This window comes from Scardinius erythrophthalmus (assembly GCF_964197995.2).
Source record: "Scardinius erythrophthalmus genome assembly, chromosome: 23".
Classification (NCBI taxonomy): Eukaryota; Metazoa; Chordata; class Actinopteri; order Cypriniformes; family Leuciscidae; genus Scardinius; species Scardinius erythrophthalmus.
This window is the reverse complement of record NC_138243.1, coordinates 9377097-9392572: the sequence shown is the minus strand read 5'-3', so window position 1 is coordinate 9392572 and position 15476 is coordinate 9377097. Positions and strand designations below refer to the sequence as shown.

The window sequence follows — 15476 nt, the reverse complement described above, 5'->3', positions numbered from 1 at the left end:
ATACCACTCATGAAGCGAGAGTGACTTGCTGTCGCATTGTGTGTCAGTCTGTCGCAGGGTTTTAATGTCACACTCGCACTCGTCTCTTCTTTAGCCTTTAGCTGGACGGCTAGCTGCCGGTTATCAACATGACGCTCATATTCTGTTATTAAACAGAAATTAAGGAATATATAGGGCTGAATGGGATAGACGGCAGGTCTTTACGTGGAGGTGAGAGGTTTGCTGTAATTACACTGAGATCTAATGGGTTTAAAAGCATAATCTAATCCTCTTTGAAGCGCAGTTGTTAGCCTGCAGCAGCTTCATATCAGCGGCACAAACAACACATTTATGCATGTGCGACATTTGAGCAATAAACGGAAATGTATTGCTTGTTAGGTTGTGTTTATGATATATTAGCTTTCAGGAAAAAACTAAGACTTTTACATTTGAATGCTATTTTAGTAGCAAAAAGACATGCAAAGACAAAGTTATTCAAACTCCAATAGTAGCATCATTTGTCTCGGTTTAAATGCTAAACAGTTTTTTTTTTTTGCTGAGCTGCTTTATGTATTTTGGTTTGAGCTGATTTTTGGGCTTCAAAAATGCTGCAGCGTTTTCAGTCTGTGTTTGTGTGTTATTGAAACAAATGAGACTTGTACAGCTGTATTAACTCTCCAAGTTGCAAGCAGGGTCTTCTCTTTCTGTAACTGATCTGCCTTGTTCCTCAAGCCACTTGAGCCAAGATGCCTCAGAACCCCCTCAAGAGCACCCATTACATCGAGCTGGGCAGCTATCAGTACTGGCCTGTGCTCGTGCCCAGAGGGATCCGCCTGTACACCTATGAGCAGATCCCAGTGTTTCTGAAGGAGAATCCGTACATCACAGACGGATACAGAGCACACCTGCCATCGAAACTCTGCCTCAAAAGGTGCGTTTCTTTCTCTTTTTGAAACTGTGGATGTGTTGCCTCTTGTTTACTCTTTATTTCTCGTATCCCACAGTATATTCATTCTATCCAATGAGACGGTGAACATCTGGAGTCATCTGCTAGGGTTCCTGCTGTTCTTCTCGCTGGGGGTATATGACATGGCCACGGTCCTGCCGTCTGCGGGGGCGTCACGAGAGGACTATGTGATTTATTCAATAGGATTGTTTTGTTTTCAGGTAACAGAAAATGTGGGGAAATTGTAACTATACTTTATATTTTATAAAGTACCTAGAAGGCACAATTTTTTCAATTCAATTCACATGTATTGGTATAGCGCTTTTCACAATACACATCCTTGCAAAGCAGCAGAAAATGCATGTGTCTACATGACAATTTAGAGTGATCTGATAATGTATTTCAGAAATGTACATCTACAAATCACGCAGTTAGCTAACATCATGTATTCATTTAAAGCAGAAACAATGAGCTCATTGAAGTAATTATTACAAGTTGTGAATATAATGATTATAATATATAGGAAATTTAGTACTGGCGCATGTTGATTCAGTGTGGATTTATGAGTTTTATTCTATGGTTAGGTTTGCATGCTGTGTTCTGTGGGCTACCACTTGTTCAGTTGTCATCGCTCGGAGAAGACGTGTCGCCGCTGGCTTGCTCTGGACTACGCTGGAATATCCGTGGGGATTTTGGGATGTTATGTGCCTGGAGTCTTCTATGCCTTCTACTGCAACAGTGTATGACAGATGTTTTTTTAAATTTGTGGCCTTCAAGTACCAGGATGCCTGGTTTCTTTTTTCCAGTTTTGATTTATTTTATTTTATTTTACTTTTTATAATAAATATTTTATTGATTTCATTATTTATGTATTCAATTAAATGTAGTTATTTTAATTTATTATTATTTGTATTAAATTATTTATATATATATATATATATTACATAAAGTCACAATGAAATGGAAGTAGCAACAACTTTTTTTCTTCCATATTGGCATATATTTGAGTGAAACTGATTATCGAAAAAGTGTAGGGCGATGCAGAAGAACGCGAGCATCACCTGAAGTTCAGTAATGACATTTTGATTAAACATTACAAGAAAAAAAACATGCACGGACGAGTTGTTATAAAATCTATAACATGCATTTAGAAAATAGATTTGAATTTTCATTTCATGCTGACTTTAAGTAAAGACCTTAAAGACCTTTTTTGATGCTTTGAAATCACGTGTTACTTGCACATGGCTTTAAAAGCTAGGTTTATGTAGAGTTTATCTACGTAGCCCCTAAAGGGACATGGTGATGGAAAACATATAAGATGGGAGGAATAAGCGTTCGTTTACACGACAACGATGTACTAAAAACGTAAAAGTTTTTATTTTGTATTTTTGAAAAGTTTTGTGAACGGATGGCAACGTTGTCAAAACAACCCAGATCTTGGATCTGCGAAAACAACTAAAAAGGCTGTATTATTCATTCCAGGCCAGTAGATGGCGATGTCACTTTGTAAAGGAACACTACGAACACGCATGCGCATGACATCAGTTTTCACAAATTCCTGTTTTTGTTGTTTACAGAGACGATAACAGTATTGTGTTAAAAAAAACTTGTACTTTGAATCCTGTTTTCAAAAGTTTTCAGGCCCCCAAATACAGTTGTCGTGTAAATCATGTAAATGCCCCCTTAATTATATGTCATTGCTTTTCCATTCTCGCAAATATTTAGCATTCCCCCAAGAAACTTTGCGTTCGCTCGCAAAACTTTTGCGTTCTTTGTGAGCGAATGTAAGTTTCTTGCCGGAACGCAAATGTTTGGCAAGCGAACGCAAAATAATTAAAATATATTTTTTATTTCCATCTCATTTTTTTCCACCACGTCCTTTTAGTTATCTGATTTATTTAAGTACAAATGAGGAGTGATCGACTTTTTAATATCCGCTACGGTTATAACAACACCTGATGTTTGTTTCAGTTTTGGAGGCAGGTGTACCTGCTGACGGTGCTGGCTCTCATCCTGGCTGTGTTTGCGGCTCAGATTCATCCGCTCTACCTCACGCATCACTGGAAGAAGCTGCGCTCTGTCATGTTCTGCTCCGTGGCCGGATACGGCATTATCCCAGCCTGCCACTGGGTCTGGATCAACGGAGGATTTGACTCTGAAATCGTAAAGGTGAAATATTTTCTTGTCATTTATTGGAGACACTATTAGGAGGAAACAGATTGCTCTATAATTTACTCTTTCCCCGTCATAGAAAGGAATTTACAGTTATACGATAGGGGGCGCTATTACGCATCTTCTGAAAGAGTACTGAATCTCCGGATCAAAACGCAGGTGAAGATGCAGAATCAAGTGATATATGTAATCATATGCATATGTTAAAGCAGAACTCGGCAACTCTAGCGAACTCTAGTCACTTCTTCGCTCATTTTCCCTTTTGTTGTCGCATGTTTTCCCCACGAGCTCCCCCTACAGCTGTGGGGGGGCGTATATTTCACAACACGGTCGTAAAAAACTCACTTGCGGCGGCCTCCTCCCCCTCTCTGCCGCTGCTCATGTGCGTTTGTTTTGATCGGAGCAAGCCAACTGTATCGTGTGGAGCTATGTCTACCGAGGTGGGTAATCTGGTAATACATCATACATGCGTGTGTGTTTATGTCGAATTGCCGTAAAGCAATTCGTGTTTCGCGCTTGTTCTCGTTCTCATTCTCGCTTCTCACGAGACTTCCAATTTCTATTTTGCCGGGACGGTAGTCCCCAAGTTGCAAGGTTGGTTTTCCGCCTGGGAACACTGGGGGGAGCGGGGAAAGTCACCAATATCACCAGAACAGGTTGTTTAACCATCCAAATGATTTCTAGACAGTTTTATTAAGTTAAAAAAGTTACCAAGTCCTCCTTTAAATAGAGCGATCACCAACATTAAACGGCATATAAATCAAAACTGCCTAATGTTACTGAATGAAATGTTGACCTAGGACGAGCTATAGGACTGTGAAGCTTTGGGGGTGTTGGAGTCGATTTACTCCATCTGTGTTTTGATCATCGTTCTGGATGTAGTCTTTGACAAAAATTGGATTTTTCTCAGCTTTTTGCTCAAAATGTTGCTTTTTTAAATGAGACTTACCTATATTCAAGTGTTGATAAAAAAATAATGCATGAAGCTAGAATAAAACAAAGCAGAGGGTCTGTTCTTTCTTTTGATATATTGCATGTTAAGATATTCATATAACAATATTCTGAGGGCCATGAACATTTTGTGAAAATTATCAAAAATGCTGGTGCTGGCTGGCAACTTAAAAAAATAAAAATAATAATAATAATAAAAATGCTGGTGGGGAAAGAGTTCATTTAAATGTTCTTGACCAACATAAATGTTCATGACTTGATTCTTGACAAGCACTTCCTCTCATTACAGATGTTTTTCCCTCGAGTCATGATCATGTACGTGATCGCTGCCTCAGCGTTTCTTTTCTACGTCAGTAAAATCCCAGAACGATACTTCCCAGGTTATTTTTTCTGTTCAGTTCCTGTAAATAATTATAATAATCTAACCAAACCAAATTGGTCAAGAAACAAATTGAGAATAGAGCAAATACTTACACCGCCGTTTGTTCTCTGTCCTTACAGGCCAGCTGAACTATCTTGGTGCCAGTCACCAGCTCTGGCACGTGCTGGTGGTCGTGATGTTCTACTGGTGGCACCAGACCGCTGTCTACATCATGAGCTACAGACACAATCAGCCCTGTAGCAGTGGTTAAACATGCTTATAAAATCATCTGAGACATTTTCTTTGGCATTAGTTTAAGTTGTGCTAATAAAATCGAACAATGAAACTTTACCTCTCATCTGCCTTTGAACAACGTACCTTAGGGTTACGTGCAATCAGTATCATGTTGAGTTTATCTGCCTGAAGAAATGTTTCATACACATTCTCTGCTGGATATACATTGTCTGTTACTTTATATATTTTGATTTCTATTGAGCCTTTTTCCTATGGTATCATAGGGGTTGTGAAACTAAACATACTGTTAATACGTTGCCTCACTTTTCTGGAATGTCCATCATTTAAATGACCTTAACTCTCACTGTTTTGTGACTGATGTTAGAAGTTAGTTTACTGTAATTTTGGGACTTTTTTTTAAATACTTGTTTGGTAAAGGGAGTTGTTTTGATGTATTAAACGCACTGAGTTCAGCAGCACCAATAAATGACCAAGCAAGCATCTTCAGTACTTAATGTAAACAATGGGTCAAAAAATACTTGCACTGAGTTGATTATGAACATGTATCGAGGCAGCCTCTACAGAACTTTTTGTGTGACTGTTTCTCCTCATCCTTTTTACATTTTCTGTTAGCTGTTTGATTTTCTTTATTTGATATTTTAATCTTTTGGAAATTATATGAACTGCCTGAATGATGAAACTGAATAAAAAGCCTTGTTCGTTCCTGTTGTTTGTCTTTTAGTTGACAAAAAAAGAAAATACTCCCAGGTTAACTGCCAGCAATTACTTCCGGTGTACTAATTTGATTTGGCGTGTTTTCTACGATTGCGTTGCCTTCATTCGACGCTTTTTTTGTCGGAGTAAGAAAAGTTAGCAAAACCTTAGTCGCTTTGCCTCTGAACTGACAGTTACTCCATATTACCTTATTTTTTGCTTGGTCAGTGTCGTTGCGGGTTTTGATTATAGGTCTATTTTGCTGTTGTAGTCTGTATCCACCTTTAAAATCAATGACTGAAATCATTTGGCGAAGGGATATGGAACTGTAATGCGGTCAAAACCTGCCTGGAACTACTTTAACCGTGTGTTTCCCTGAAAATAATTAAACACCTTAAATTAGAACGCTCATCAACAATCAGAATCAAGCACTCAACAGCCCCGTAGCATAAAATTGTTTAAATATTGTAATCCTTCAGAACAATGAATGTTATTCTGTTGGCAACATCAAATTTGACCTTATTGCATGGTTTTCTTTAATCTCTTGCTGATACCATAAAATGTCTTACATTATGGAGTTTGACATCATAAAACAGGGCTGAATTGTCTTAATCGTATTCTGAAATCTGTTGTAATCCGAGTGTTTTGTCCTACTCTAGTGGCATTAGGGATTTTCCAGGGCATTGTTCTTTTGCTGTCTGAAGACTAATTGAAAAAAGAGAACGTGGTTTAGGTCAATTTTTACTTAAGTATAAACTGCAGATTATGAACACTAATGAAGATAATCTCTGAGTTTCCACTTCTGACTGCAGACTGTACACATATTCGTGTTAATTTGGACTATCGGATGAATTGCAATAAAAGACTGAATTACGGTAGACCTATGTAAAGTTTCCATTGCATTAAAATTTCTTTACTGCTCACAAATTGTGTCTTTATCTCCAAATGCAACATTACCATTGATGAAAACAATATAGTTAACTGTTTGTATATATATAAAATCATTCTTCTGGGCCTCCAATCATTTCACAATCTGTCTTTCTGACTTCACAGATGCTCTAGAGCAAATTAAAACATGTTACAAATCTTATCAGTGGCATCCTTATTGGTAAAAGAGGCTAAGAATCTTTTGTGTGTTTTACCAGCATCTGCATACACTACTTTCTCATGACAATCTGCATTGTTTTGGGGATTAGGTAGTAATAATCCAAAAATGAGGATGAAAGCCTAATTCCAGTATCAGAATTGAGACCAAATGTCATTCTAATTGTAGTTTTATGTACTTATGAGTGAGTGACGAGACAAAATGAGCAGTCGCTTCACTTAAATGCTCATCCCATTCATGAAATCCCAAGAGATTTTAATTGTTGACCACTAGGCTACCATAAACATGTACTTCTTGCCACCTGCTGGATCAAGGACAAAACTACACATTGAAGACAATATTTCAAAAAGCAAAATGGCATTTCACTTTATTGACTTTATTCATTCTTCAGTCACTGTCAGCTATTATTTCACAATGCAGAAACAAAATGTAATCAAGTCCTGACACATCAAAATGTAGATTCTGGAACTAAATTTGTCATTCGCGTTAGATTAAGGTTATTATATTACCAAGTATACAAGTTATCTATGACTATAAAAAAGTTAGTACAAGAAATACATTTCATAAAGCTCCTCTGATTTATTATTAATATTTTAATAAAAGAAATATATTTGGACATTCTTTCACATTATGGCAATTCTGCGGTGATGTCTTCTGTTACGAAGGATTTGTGCTGAATACATTCATTTGCCATCTTCACCACAGATCTTCAGGAGGGTTTGGCAAAAATCCCCAGATACTTCAGACTACAATAAAAAAATAAGATGAGATCATTTATGTGACTACTGACATTAAACATCATACTGCACTTGCTAAAAATTTAGAACATTTATTATTTAGAAATACGTTTAGTATCTTTGTTAAAAAGCACTGGTTTTAGAGTGGAAGAGGCAAGCTGAAGGGAAATAGCAACTAAGGTAAAATAAACAACGGAAAGGGGACAAACAAAGAAACGCAGTGCAAAGCATGTTTGATGGTCTAACAGAGGGTGTGTAGAGGCACACATGCGGATCAAATCTGCTGAAAGAACGCTGCTGTACGATGTTACAAAGAACCTCAGTAAAATCAACATGGCTTAGGTTGTTTTCATGCAGTCAAATTCAAATTCAATTAGCAAATTCAATTTATGAACCTCTTCAAGATGCTCAGTCACATGCTGCCTTCAAGTCCTCTGGGAAGGTCCTACTTTACATGTTTGTTCAGTTGTAGTTTTGACTAAGGGTATTTTTACACATCAACGAAGTACTAAAAACAGAAACGTTTTTCCTTTGCGTTTTTTGCGTACAGACGACGCTGTTGTCAAAACAATCCCGTTCACAGGGATCCCTGAAAACGATTAAAAACGCTGCATTATTCATATCAGGCCAGTAGATAGCGATGTCACTTTGTTAAGAAACACTAAGCCTATTGACTGAACGCGTAATACACATTCGCGTGAAGTCACTATTTTTACAATTTCGTATTTTTGTACGATAACAGTATCGTTTTCAATAACTAGCACTTTAAAATCTGTTTTAAAAAAATTCGCATTTTCAGGCCACCAAACGCTGTTTATGGCGTGTAAATTCAGTTTTTAGTTGAAACGTTGTGTAACCTGCCCCTAAACGAGCAATGTTTTTTTTTTAAGGTACAGGGTTGCTCAATGAAACAAACACCTGGTTTAAGACCAATGGTCTTGCAGCCAATACAACATCAATTCATTTTGGGAATGACAGTGGTAACAAGCCCTTCACACACAGTGGCCATTTGAGCCATTCCTCTCCATGAACAGTGGCCAAGTCACTATGTTTTCTGACTTGCTCCTCCAAAATACCCCAAAGATGCTGAAGAATATCTAGATCTAGTGACTGTGCAGGCCATGGGAGATGTTCAACTTCACTTTCAAGTGAAGTCTTGCTGTGTCTGATACACAGCACCTCCTTCAGGGTACAATGTTTGAACCATCAGGTGTGCATGGTCCTGCAGAATGGTTAGGTAGTCCTTGGCAGTGTCACGTCCATCAAGGACAGTAGGGCTTGATATTGCAGTCCAAACCATCACTGGGCAGCAACAGTCCGGATTTTAAGCCTCTCTGCATCGTAAATCCCACGGATGTGGGAAAGGCAGTGAAGGTGTACTCAAATACAAGAAAATACATGTTTCTCATTGTCCACAGCCCAAGATTTGAACTGTTAGCACCAATGAAATTGACATTTGGCATTGGCATGAGTAAACAAAGGTTTGGCTATAGCAGCCCGACCCTGAATATTGACTCTGTGGAGCTTCTGACGAACAGGTGTGGTTGAACAGTGCACATTTAATTCTGCAGTGAGTTGGACAGCTGTGGTTTTGTTTTTTGGATACAATCCGGGTTAATATCTGGATATCCCTTTCAGAGAGTTTCCTCTTGCATCGACAGTTACTCCTGTTGGATGCGATTCGTCCTTCGTGGAGGTATGCCAACATTACCCTGGATACCACAGCTCTTCACACTCCACAGGGACTTGCTGTCCTTGGTCACAGATGAGCCAACAAAACACACACCAACAAGGTGTTCTCTTTTGAACTCTGATATATCTCCCATTATGTTGTGTGGATTGCAATATTTTATGTACAGCTGTGCAATTGCTCTGCTAATTTAAAGGGATAGTTCATTTTGAAATAAAATTTTGGTATGTTTTAGCTTACCTCAAGGACATCCAAGATGTAGTTGTCTTTTTTCCGCAGTAGTTTCAATTTTGATATTTTCAGGTCATAATGCAGGTCTATGGTCACTGTCTCAAAGAGCATGCACAGAGTCCAAATTAAAACAATTCCCCATCGTCCAAATTAAACAATTCCCCATCGTAAGTACACATTGATGGCCTAAGACACAAAACGAGCGGTTTGTGTGAGAAAACGAACAGTATTTATATCGTTTTTACCTCTTATACTCAGCCACGTCCAAGTGATCTGAGGGCGCGCGCGCATCCTGCTGTGTGACGTGTACGCAGACTGGTGCATAGATATATACACTAGAAGTCGCCTTGTCTACGGCAGTTCATTGGAATGAATGTCTTTAAGGCGACATCTAGTGTATATATCTATGCACCAGTCTGCGCACACGTCACACACCAGGATGCGCGCGCGCCATCAGATCACTTGGACGTGGCTGTGTATAAGAGGTAAAAACGATATAAATACTGTTTGTTTTCTCACACAAACCGCTCATTTCGTGTCTTAGGCCATCAATTTGTATTTACGATGGGGAATTGTTTAATTTGGACGATGGGGAATTGTTTTAATTTGGACTGTGCATGCTCTTTGAGACAGTGACCATAGACCTGAATTATATGACTGACAGACAAGAACGGTTTGACCTAAAAATATCAAAATTGAAACTACTGCGGAAACAAAGACACCTACATCTTGGATGCCCTTGAGGTAAGCTAAAACATACTAACATTTTATTTCAAAGTGAACTATCCCTTTAACCTTCACACTCAGCTCTTACTGATGGAATGTAAAATCAGTAAAGATTGGCCACGCATATATAGGCATGAAACCTCCAACACTATATTGGCCAGTGTTTCAGTTTCATGGTCCAATCCCTGTACACACTGCTACAACAGAAACTAACCCCTAACCCTACCCCACACCCTAAAGGCAGCCTCGCAACCAATCCGGTCCTTAGTTTATGGTGGGACTGATCACCAGTTCCTTCCACTGAGGATGTCAATCATTTCCTCTGTAAATCATCTTCAGACCCTGGTCAAGCGAGGCATTCACATGTTACTAAAGGTGTAAATCAATTCTCAGCATTTAAGTGAAGGAACAAAAAGGATTTCGGACAAAGACATTCTAGACTCATAAGTTCTCATTTAAAGGGATAGTTCACCCAAAAATGAAAATTCTGTCAGTAATTACTCACCCTCATGTTGTTCCAACCCCGTAAGACCTTGTTCATCTTCGGAACACAAATTAAGATATTTTTTATTAAATCTGAGCGCTGTCTCACTCCTCCATAGACTTCTAAGGGACTGAAACTTGCTGGCCCAGAAAAGTTATTAAAGAGATCGTTAATATAGTCCAAGTGACTCCAGTGGCTTAATCTTAAGTTTATCAAGCGACGAGAATACTTTTTGCGCGCTAAACACAAAACAAAAATACCGACTTTATTCCACTATTCATTTCCTTCTCTCTGGGCCTCGAGAGTTCACGTAGTGTTTTTGCGCAGCACGTCACACACATGACCAGCGTCGGCCAATAGTGAGCCTACATGGTGACGTGCAACACTGACGTGCTGCGCAAAAACACTACGTGAACTCTCGAAGGCCCAGAGAGAAGGAAATGAATAGTGGAATAAAGTCGGTATTTTTGTTTGTTTTTAGCGCGCAAAAAGTTTTCTAACAATCTCTTTAATAACTTTTTCTGGTCCAGCAAGTTTCAGTCCCTTAGAAGTCTATGGAGGAGTGAGACAGCGCTCAGATTTAATCAAAAATATCTTAAATTTGTTTTCCGAAGATGAACGAAGGTCTTACGGGTTTGGAACAACATGAGGGTGAGTAATTACAGACAGAATTTTCATTTTTGGGTGAACTAACCCTTTAATGCTTCTCATGCTTCTTACCTCAATGGAAGAGTATAAGGAACAGCCAAACAGCTTCTTATATTCTGTCTTGATGTCCTGCAGGTCGACCTCTGAACGGCTCACTATGATTCTAGTAAGGGTGGATTCAGTTGTTCCAGCACCCTGAAAACAAGAACAAGTTTCTGTTCAAAAAATATGATTACTTGCTTTGTTGTAGAGTCATTATGGAATCATGTTTCACTGTAATGTGGTAAAAATTGGGAAGCAATTACAGGATTACAGTTCTAACCTTCATGCTTTTATAAAGACGCTCAGCGAGGTATGCTGGGACGCTCTTCACACATTTCACTAAAGCAGAGACATTTTCAATTAGATTTTTCAAGTGGAAATATACAGCATGTAACAATAAAATATAATAAATAAAATTTTCAAATACGCATGCATTGCATGAGGAAGAGTATGGGGCCGTTCACTCAAGTTTCAGGTCAGTGAAGCGAAACAAAAATGCAAGGTATAGAGACGTGTTTTTTAAAAGTTTAACTTATTTAAACTTGAGCGCCGCATGACCACCGTGTCATGTGCGAGACTCTGCAAAAGACACGAGTGCAGCGATCAAACACATCCGTCTGAAGCATTTACATTGAAAAACAATAAAAAAAGTAGCGAAGTGGAATGGAAAAAAGTGTTCTGTATATTCTTTATAATGTCACCTATAGCCACCAGAATATCCTCGAGTCTTCCAGACATCTCCCCTTCAATGCTTTGCTGAAGGGTCTTTCCACTCAGACTCTTATACTCAACCAGAGCTGAGAGAAAAAGATTTGAAACAAAGGTCACACAGATGAGAGTAAACAGGAACAGAGGGTGATTCTGAAACCACATTATTCCTTTCAATTCTATTTATATCACTTTCACATTTAGTTTACAATTCCTTCAATTTATATCACTTTCACATTCAGTTTACCAATTCCTTCAAAATTACTACAAATGCTTTATATTAATTTCTGCATCATATAAAATGAGGGATATGATGCTGTCTAAGCCAGCAGGAGGTACTTTGTCTGAGCTGAGGAACGCTTCTGTGGCAGAGGATGTCGATAAACTTGCTCTCGTCGGTTCCCCACTTTTTCTCTCCCGCTTCGTACAAGATCTGCACAAAAATAACAAGTGTAGATATAACAGAAAATCGCCCCATGGTTACCGCCATTTTGAAGGGAAGGATACAGCCTTTCTTGGGACATTTTGGTTTTTCATTTGATGCATTTAGTTGGGGTTAAACAACTGACAAAGATCAGCAAAAGTGTCTTCACTTCACCTTAGCATCCTGTTTAGCTTTTGCCACGTCCACATTGGTACTTTCATCCCTCTTGCCCTTTTAGTTAGAAAGACAAACAAATTGAAGGCATGACAGCTGCATAACTCATTTGAATGAATTTAAATATGATGCAGGACTGAAAAAAATTATTTGACTGAACCTCAGCGAGGATCAACAGTGTTTTTTCAAAGTCCCCTGACACCTCAGATTTCAGGTCTTTAATCAGAGGTTTTCCGGTTTCTGGAAAATAGACATTTTAATGAGATCCAAGGGACAAAGTACCCCAAAAAACTCAAATGAAATAAGTAACATAAAAAGATACAAACCAGCCAAATATGCATCACACATAGCCTTGATCTGATGGTTGGAGCGTGATGCAAATAGTTCGATCAAAACGCTTTCGTTTGTACCAGCACCCTGTGATGAAACTCATTCTGTTAGCATTGAACTTCACTATGTTTCCATCCAAAGATGCAAATTCAACTTATGTGCCAAATTGAAATTTCGCATAACACATTTGCGATAGTTGCGATAAAGCATAGTTTCATCCCATGTGCTTAGGAGAACAAAATCATCATTCCCTGGCAAATTGGCACAAAATACCATTAATAAAAATTTAAGTTGCTTGCTTCTTCTCAAAAAAAAAAAAAGTTCAGTAATTCATTAACTACAATAATTTTTTTTTTTTTGGAAAGAGTAGGTTTAGGGTAAGGTTTAGATTTGGGCGGTAGGTTTTTAGCTTTTATGACCATGAGTCTGTATTAATTTGATAGTATAATTTATGTTTTACTAGCTGTTATTTAATACTTCATGAGATTCGAAAGCAATATAAGATAGTCTTACAAACATTTGATAGATGAAACATAACATAATTTACTTCAAAAGATTGTTTTAGTCAACGATATCCACGTTAGTTTCTTCACGGGAGGCGTGTATTTTGCAGGGTCGTGGTTTGATAGTACTGCGGGACGCAGACAGACCCCTCTCTAAAATTTGCTTAAAAATAGGTGGATGGAAACATAGCTAATGACTTTATCGTAGTTCAATTCAAAATAAAGTCCAAATTAAGACATTTAAACTATTAGAAGTCAAAAAGAAACAAGATTGTGTACTTTTATAGCACGCATGAACTCTTGGCAGTCAAACTTAGCAGGAGGAGTGATCAGGGCCACCAAAACATCTTCAAAATCTCCATGTGTATCTCCTTCCAAGTCATCGCAAAGAGTCTGAGATGAAAAACATATGCGTTTAAACATCAGACAACAGTTATTTGCAACATTTGCACAGGGAATGTGTGTCAGCGATGGTGTTTTACCCTTCCAGTGGCGTCCTGATATGCTTTACAGATCAGTTGGCGCTGGGCATTGCTTCTTTGAGTCAGAATGTCAATTACAGTCTTTTCAGTAGTACCTGAAGAATTGAAAATGCAAACATGCACATTTACACACACACAGTTCCTCATTCTGACATTAGGTCAATGACAGCGGGAAAAAAAATAGGAACAGGATTTCAACATCTCAGTTGAACATGTGAAATGTAAGTTCACACTCAGGTTAGTTCCTTACCAATGCCTTCAATGGCTTTCCTTAAAGCAGCAGCATCCTCCCCTGGAGTAAAGCCAGGCTTCTCCTTAATCGTGCCACGTGCTGTTGACTTAATAAAACAGATCACGCTGATGATAACTAAATAAATATGCTCAAATACAATATTGACAGTATAAAACTACTAAAATACAATGACAATCTTACAGTAACAGTCAGAGAGGAGGGGGATTCCAGGAGAAGATCCAAGTCATCCTGAAAGTAAAATAGAAAGTATTAAATGTTCAGAATAAACTATTATCTTCCTTTAAAAAAAAACACACACACTTTCAGAAGAAGAAAGTAAATTAAGTGTCAAAAGTAAAACAAACAACTGTACTGACCCATACAGAAGACATTGCTGCAGTTTTGTGGGTGGGTTTTTAGCTCTGTAACAACAAGATAATAATTATATTTGTTATATTGCACATAATTAACTTCTTTTTTTAATCACAATCAAAAGCTTTGGTAATGTTTTCATAAGCGTAAAGCTGCATTAATTCTAACGCTGCGTACATCTTTACATAATGATGAATTTGGTCAAAATGGAGGATTACGTCCCGATCACGATAGTATCATAGCAAAGTTTATATTTTATGCAATTTTTATAAGCGATTCACTACAGAATGACAAAATCCGTTAACATCACTGAGCTCGCTGAGAGCAAACCCAACAAAACATGATGATTCTGGCGTCTTTTACACACGAATACTTGGCCACATGCATTGTAACACAAACACATCAAAATCGACTAGCAGCTAGGTAAAGAACTGCACGGTTGGCATAAACACTGATTTCAGTAGATTTCGGAACAAAACTTACAACTTTACCTTGCTGAAGCGTCTCTCTCTGTCTCTGTGTGTACTGTAAGCCACACCTTTCACTACTGTGACCAGGCTACACCCAACGCAAACACTAAAGGATATGAGATCAAAATGAGATCACTCCACGAGCTCGGCCGGAATGCGAGTCTCACGCCAGTTTACGTGGCCACAACTGAGAGCCAAACATCACATATGCAGCCTATATGATGACTAAACTAGTTAAAATGTAGCCTACAGTTTCAGCTCATAGTATGACTTTGCATTTGCTCCCCAATGAAAAAAAAAAAAGCTGTTCCCAGCAGGACAACACTTTATGATTAATCTATGAGTTTGAGTCATGGCTCGCGTGAGCAAGAAAAACGAGCAAGAAATATATCCGGTTAGTTTTATAACTCAAATTAAACCACATTTCATAATTTCCTGTGGAAATAAGGAAGTTGACTGATTGTTGGCCATTATCAACGCTGAATCTTTTGCCAGGACCAGCAGATAGTCATAAGCACAAAGTCATAAAATCATAATCTGAAACATCAAATATGAATGTTACTGTTTCATGAGTAGGCTACAATATTCAGCCATAACATAATCCATTTCGCTAGTCCTTTCCTGTCCAGTTTAGTTGTGGAAGTTATGTCATGTCCTGCACTTAAGATCTCACATGTCCTATGTAAAACTATATTGAATAAAACCCTAATAAAGACAAATATCCATTTAAAATACATTAAATAATCATTTGAAACAATCAC

General features: G+C 38.2%; 2 protein-coding genes across 4 annotated transcripts; one reads left to right on the top strand and one right to left on the bottom strand.

Moving 5' to 3' along the window:
• Positions 1-27: 27 nt before the first annotated feature.
• On the top strand, positions 28-6281 carry paqr3b (progestin and adipoQ receptor family member IIIb; the record flags this gene model as incomplete). 2 transcript variants are annotated; one of them, XM_081354615.1, is made up of 7 exons in its annotated part: positions 28-210; positions 712-910; positions 984-1146; positions 1510-1665; positions 2897-3094; positions 4338-4428; positions 4550-6281. In XM_081354615.1, 6 exons carry the CDS (start codon positions 726-728, stop codon positions 4678-4680), a joined length of 924 nt encoding a protein of 307 aa, XP_081210741.1. In that variant the 3' UTR covers positions 4681-6281. The 2 variants fall into 2 exon arrangements, with proteins under 2 accessions (XP_081210741.1, XP_081210742.1); XM_081354616.1 differs by lacking the exons at positions 28-210; positions 1510-1665 and having other exon boundaries at positions 726-910; positions 4550-5367.
• Positions 6282-6792: 511 nt separating this feature from the next.
• anxa3b (annexin A3b) lies at positions 6793-15112 on the bottom strand. 2 transcript variants are annotated; one of them, XM_081354783.1, is made up of 14 exons: positions 14737-15112; positions 14251-14295; positions 14075-14122; positions 13892-13979; positions 13642-13736; positions 13439-13552; positions 12653-12743; positions 12487-12566; positions 12327-12383; positions 12068-12161; positions 11722-11817; positions 11301-11359; positions 11051-11173; positions 6793-7208 (listed from the first exon to the last, which is right to left on the bottom strand). In XM_081354783.1, exons 2-14 carry the CDS (start codon positions 14263-14265, stop codon positions 7146-7148), a joined length of 1023 nt encoding a protein of 340 aa, XP_081210909.1. In that variant the 5' UTR covers positions 14266-14295; positions 14737-15112; the 3' UTR covers positions 6793-7145. The 2 variants fall into 2 exon arrangements, with proteins under 2 accessions (XP_081210909.1, XP_081210910.1); XM_081354784.1 differs by having other exon boundaries at positions 14729-14862.
• Positions 15113-15476: the final 364 nt, after the last annotated feature.

Coding starts and splice junctions, on each gene's coding strand:
- anxa3b (XM_081354783.1), bottom strand. Junction 13,553..13,641: donor ATCAGGACGCCACTGGAAGG/GTAAAACACCAT, acceptor TTTTCATCTCAG/ACTCTTTGCGATGACTTGGA. Junction 12,567..12,652: donor GTGTGATGCATATTTGGCTG/GTTTGTATCTTT, acceptor TCTATTTTCCAG/AAACCGGAAAACCTCTGATT.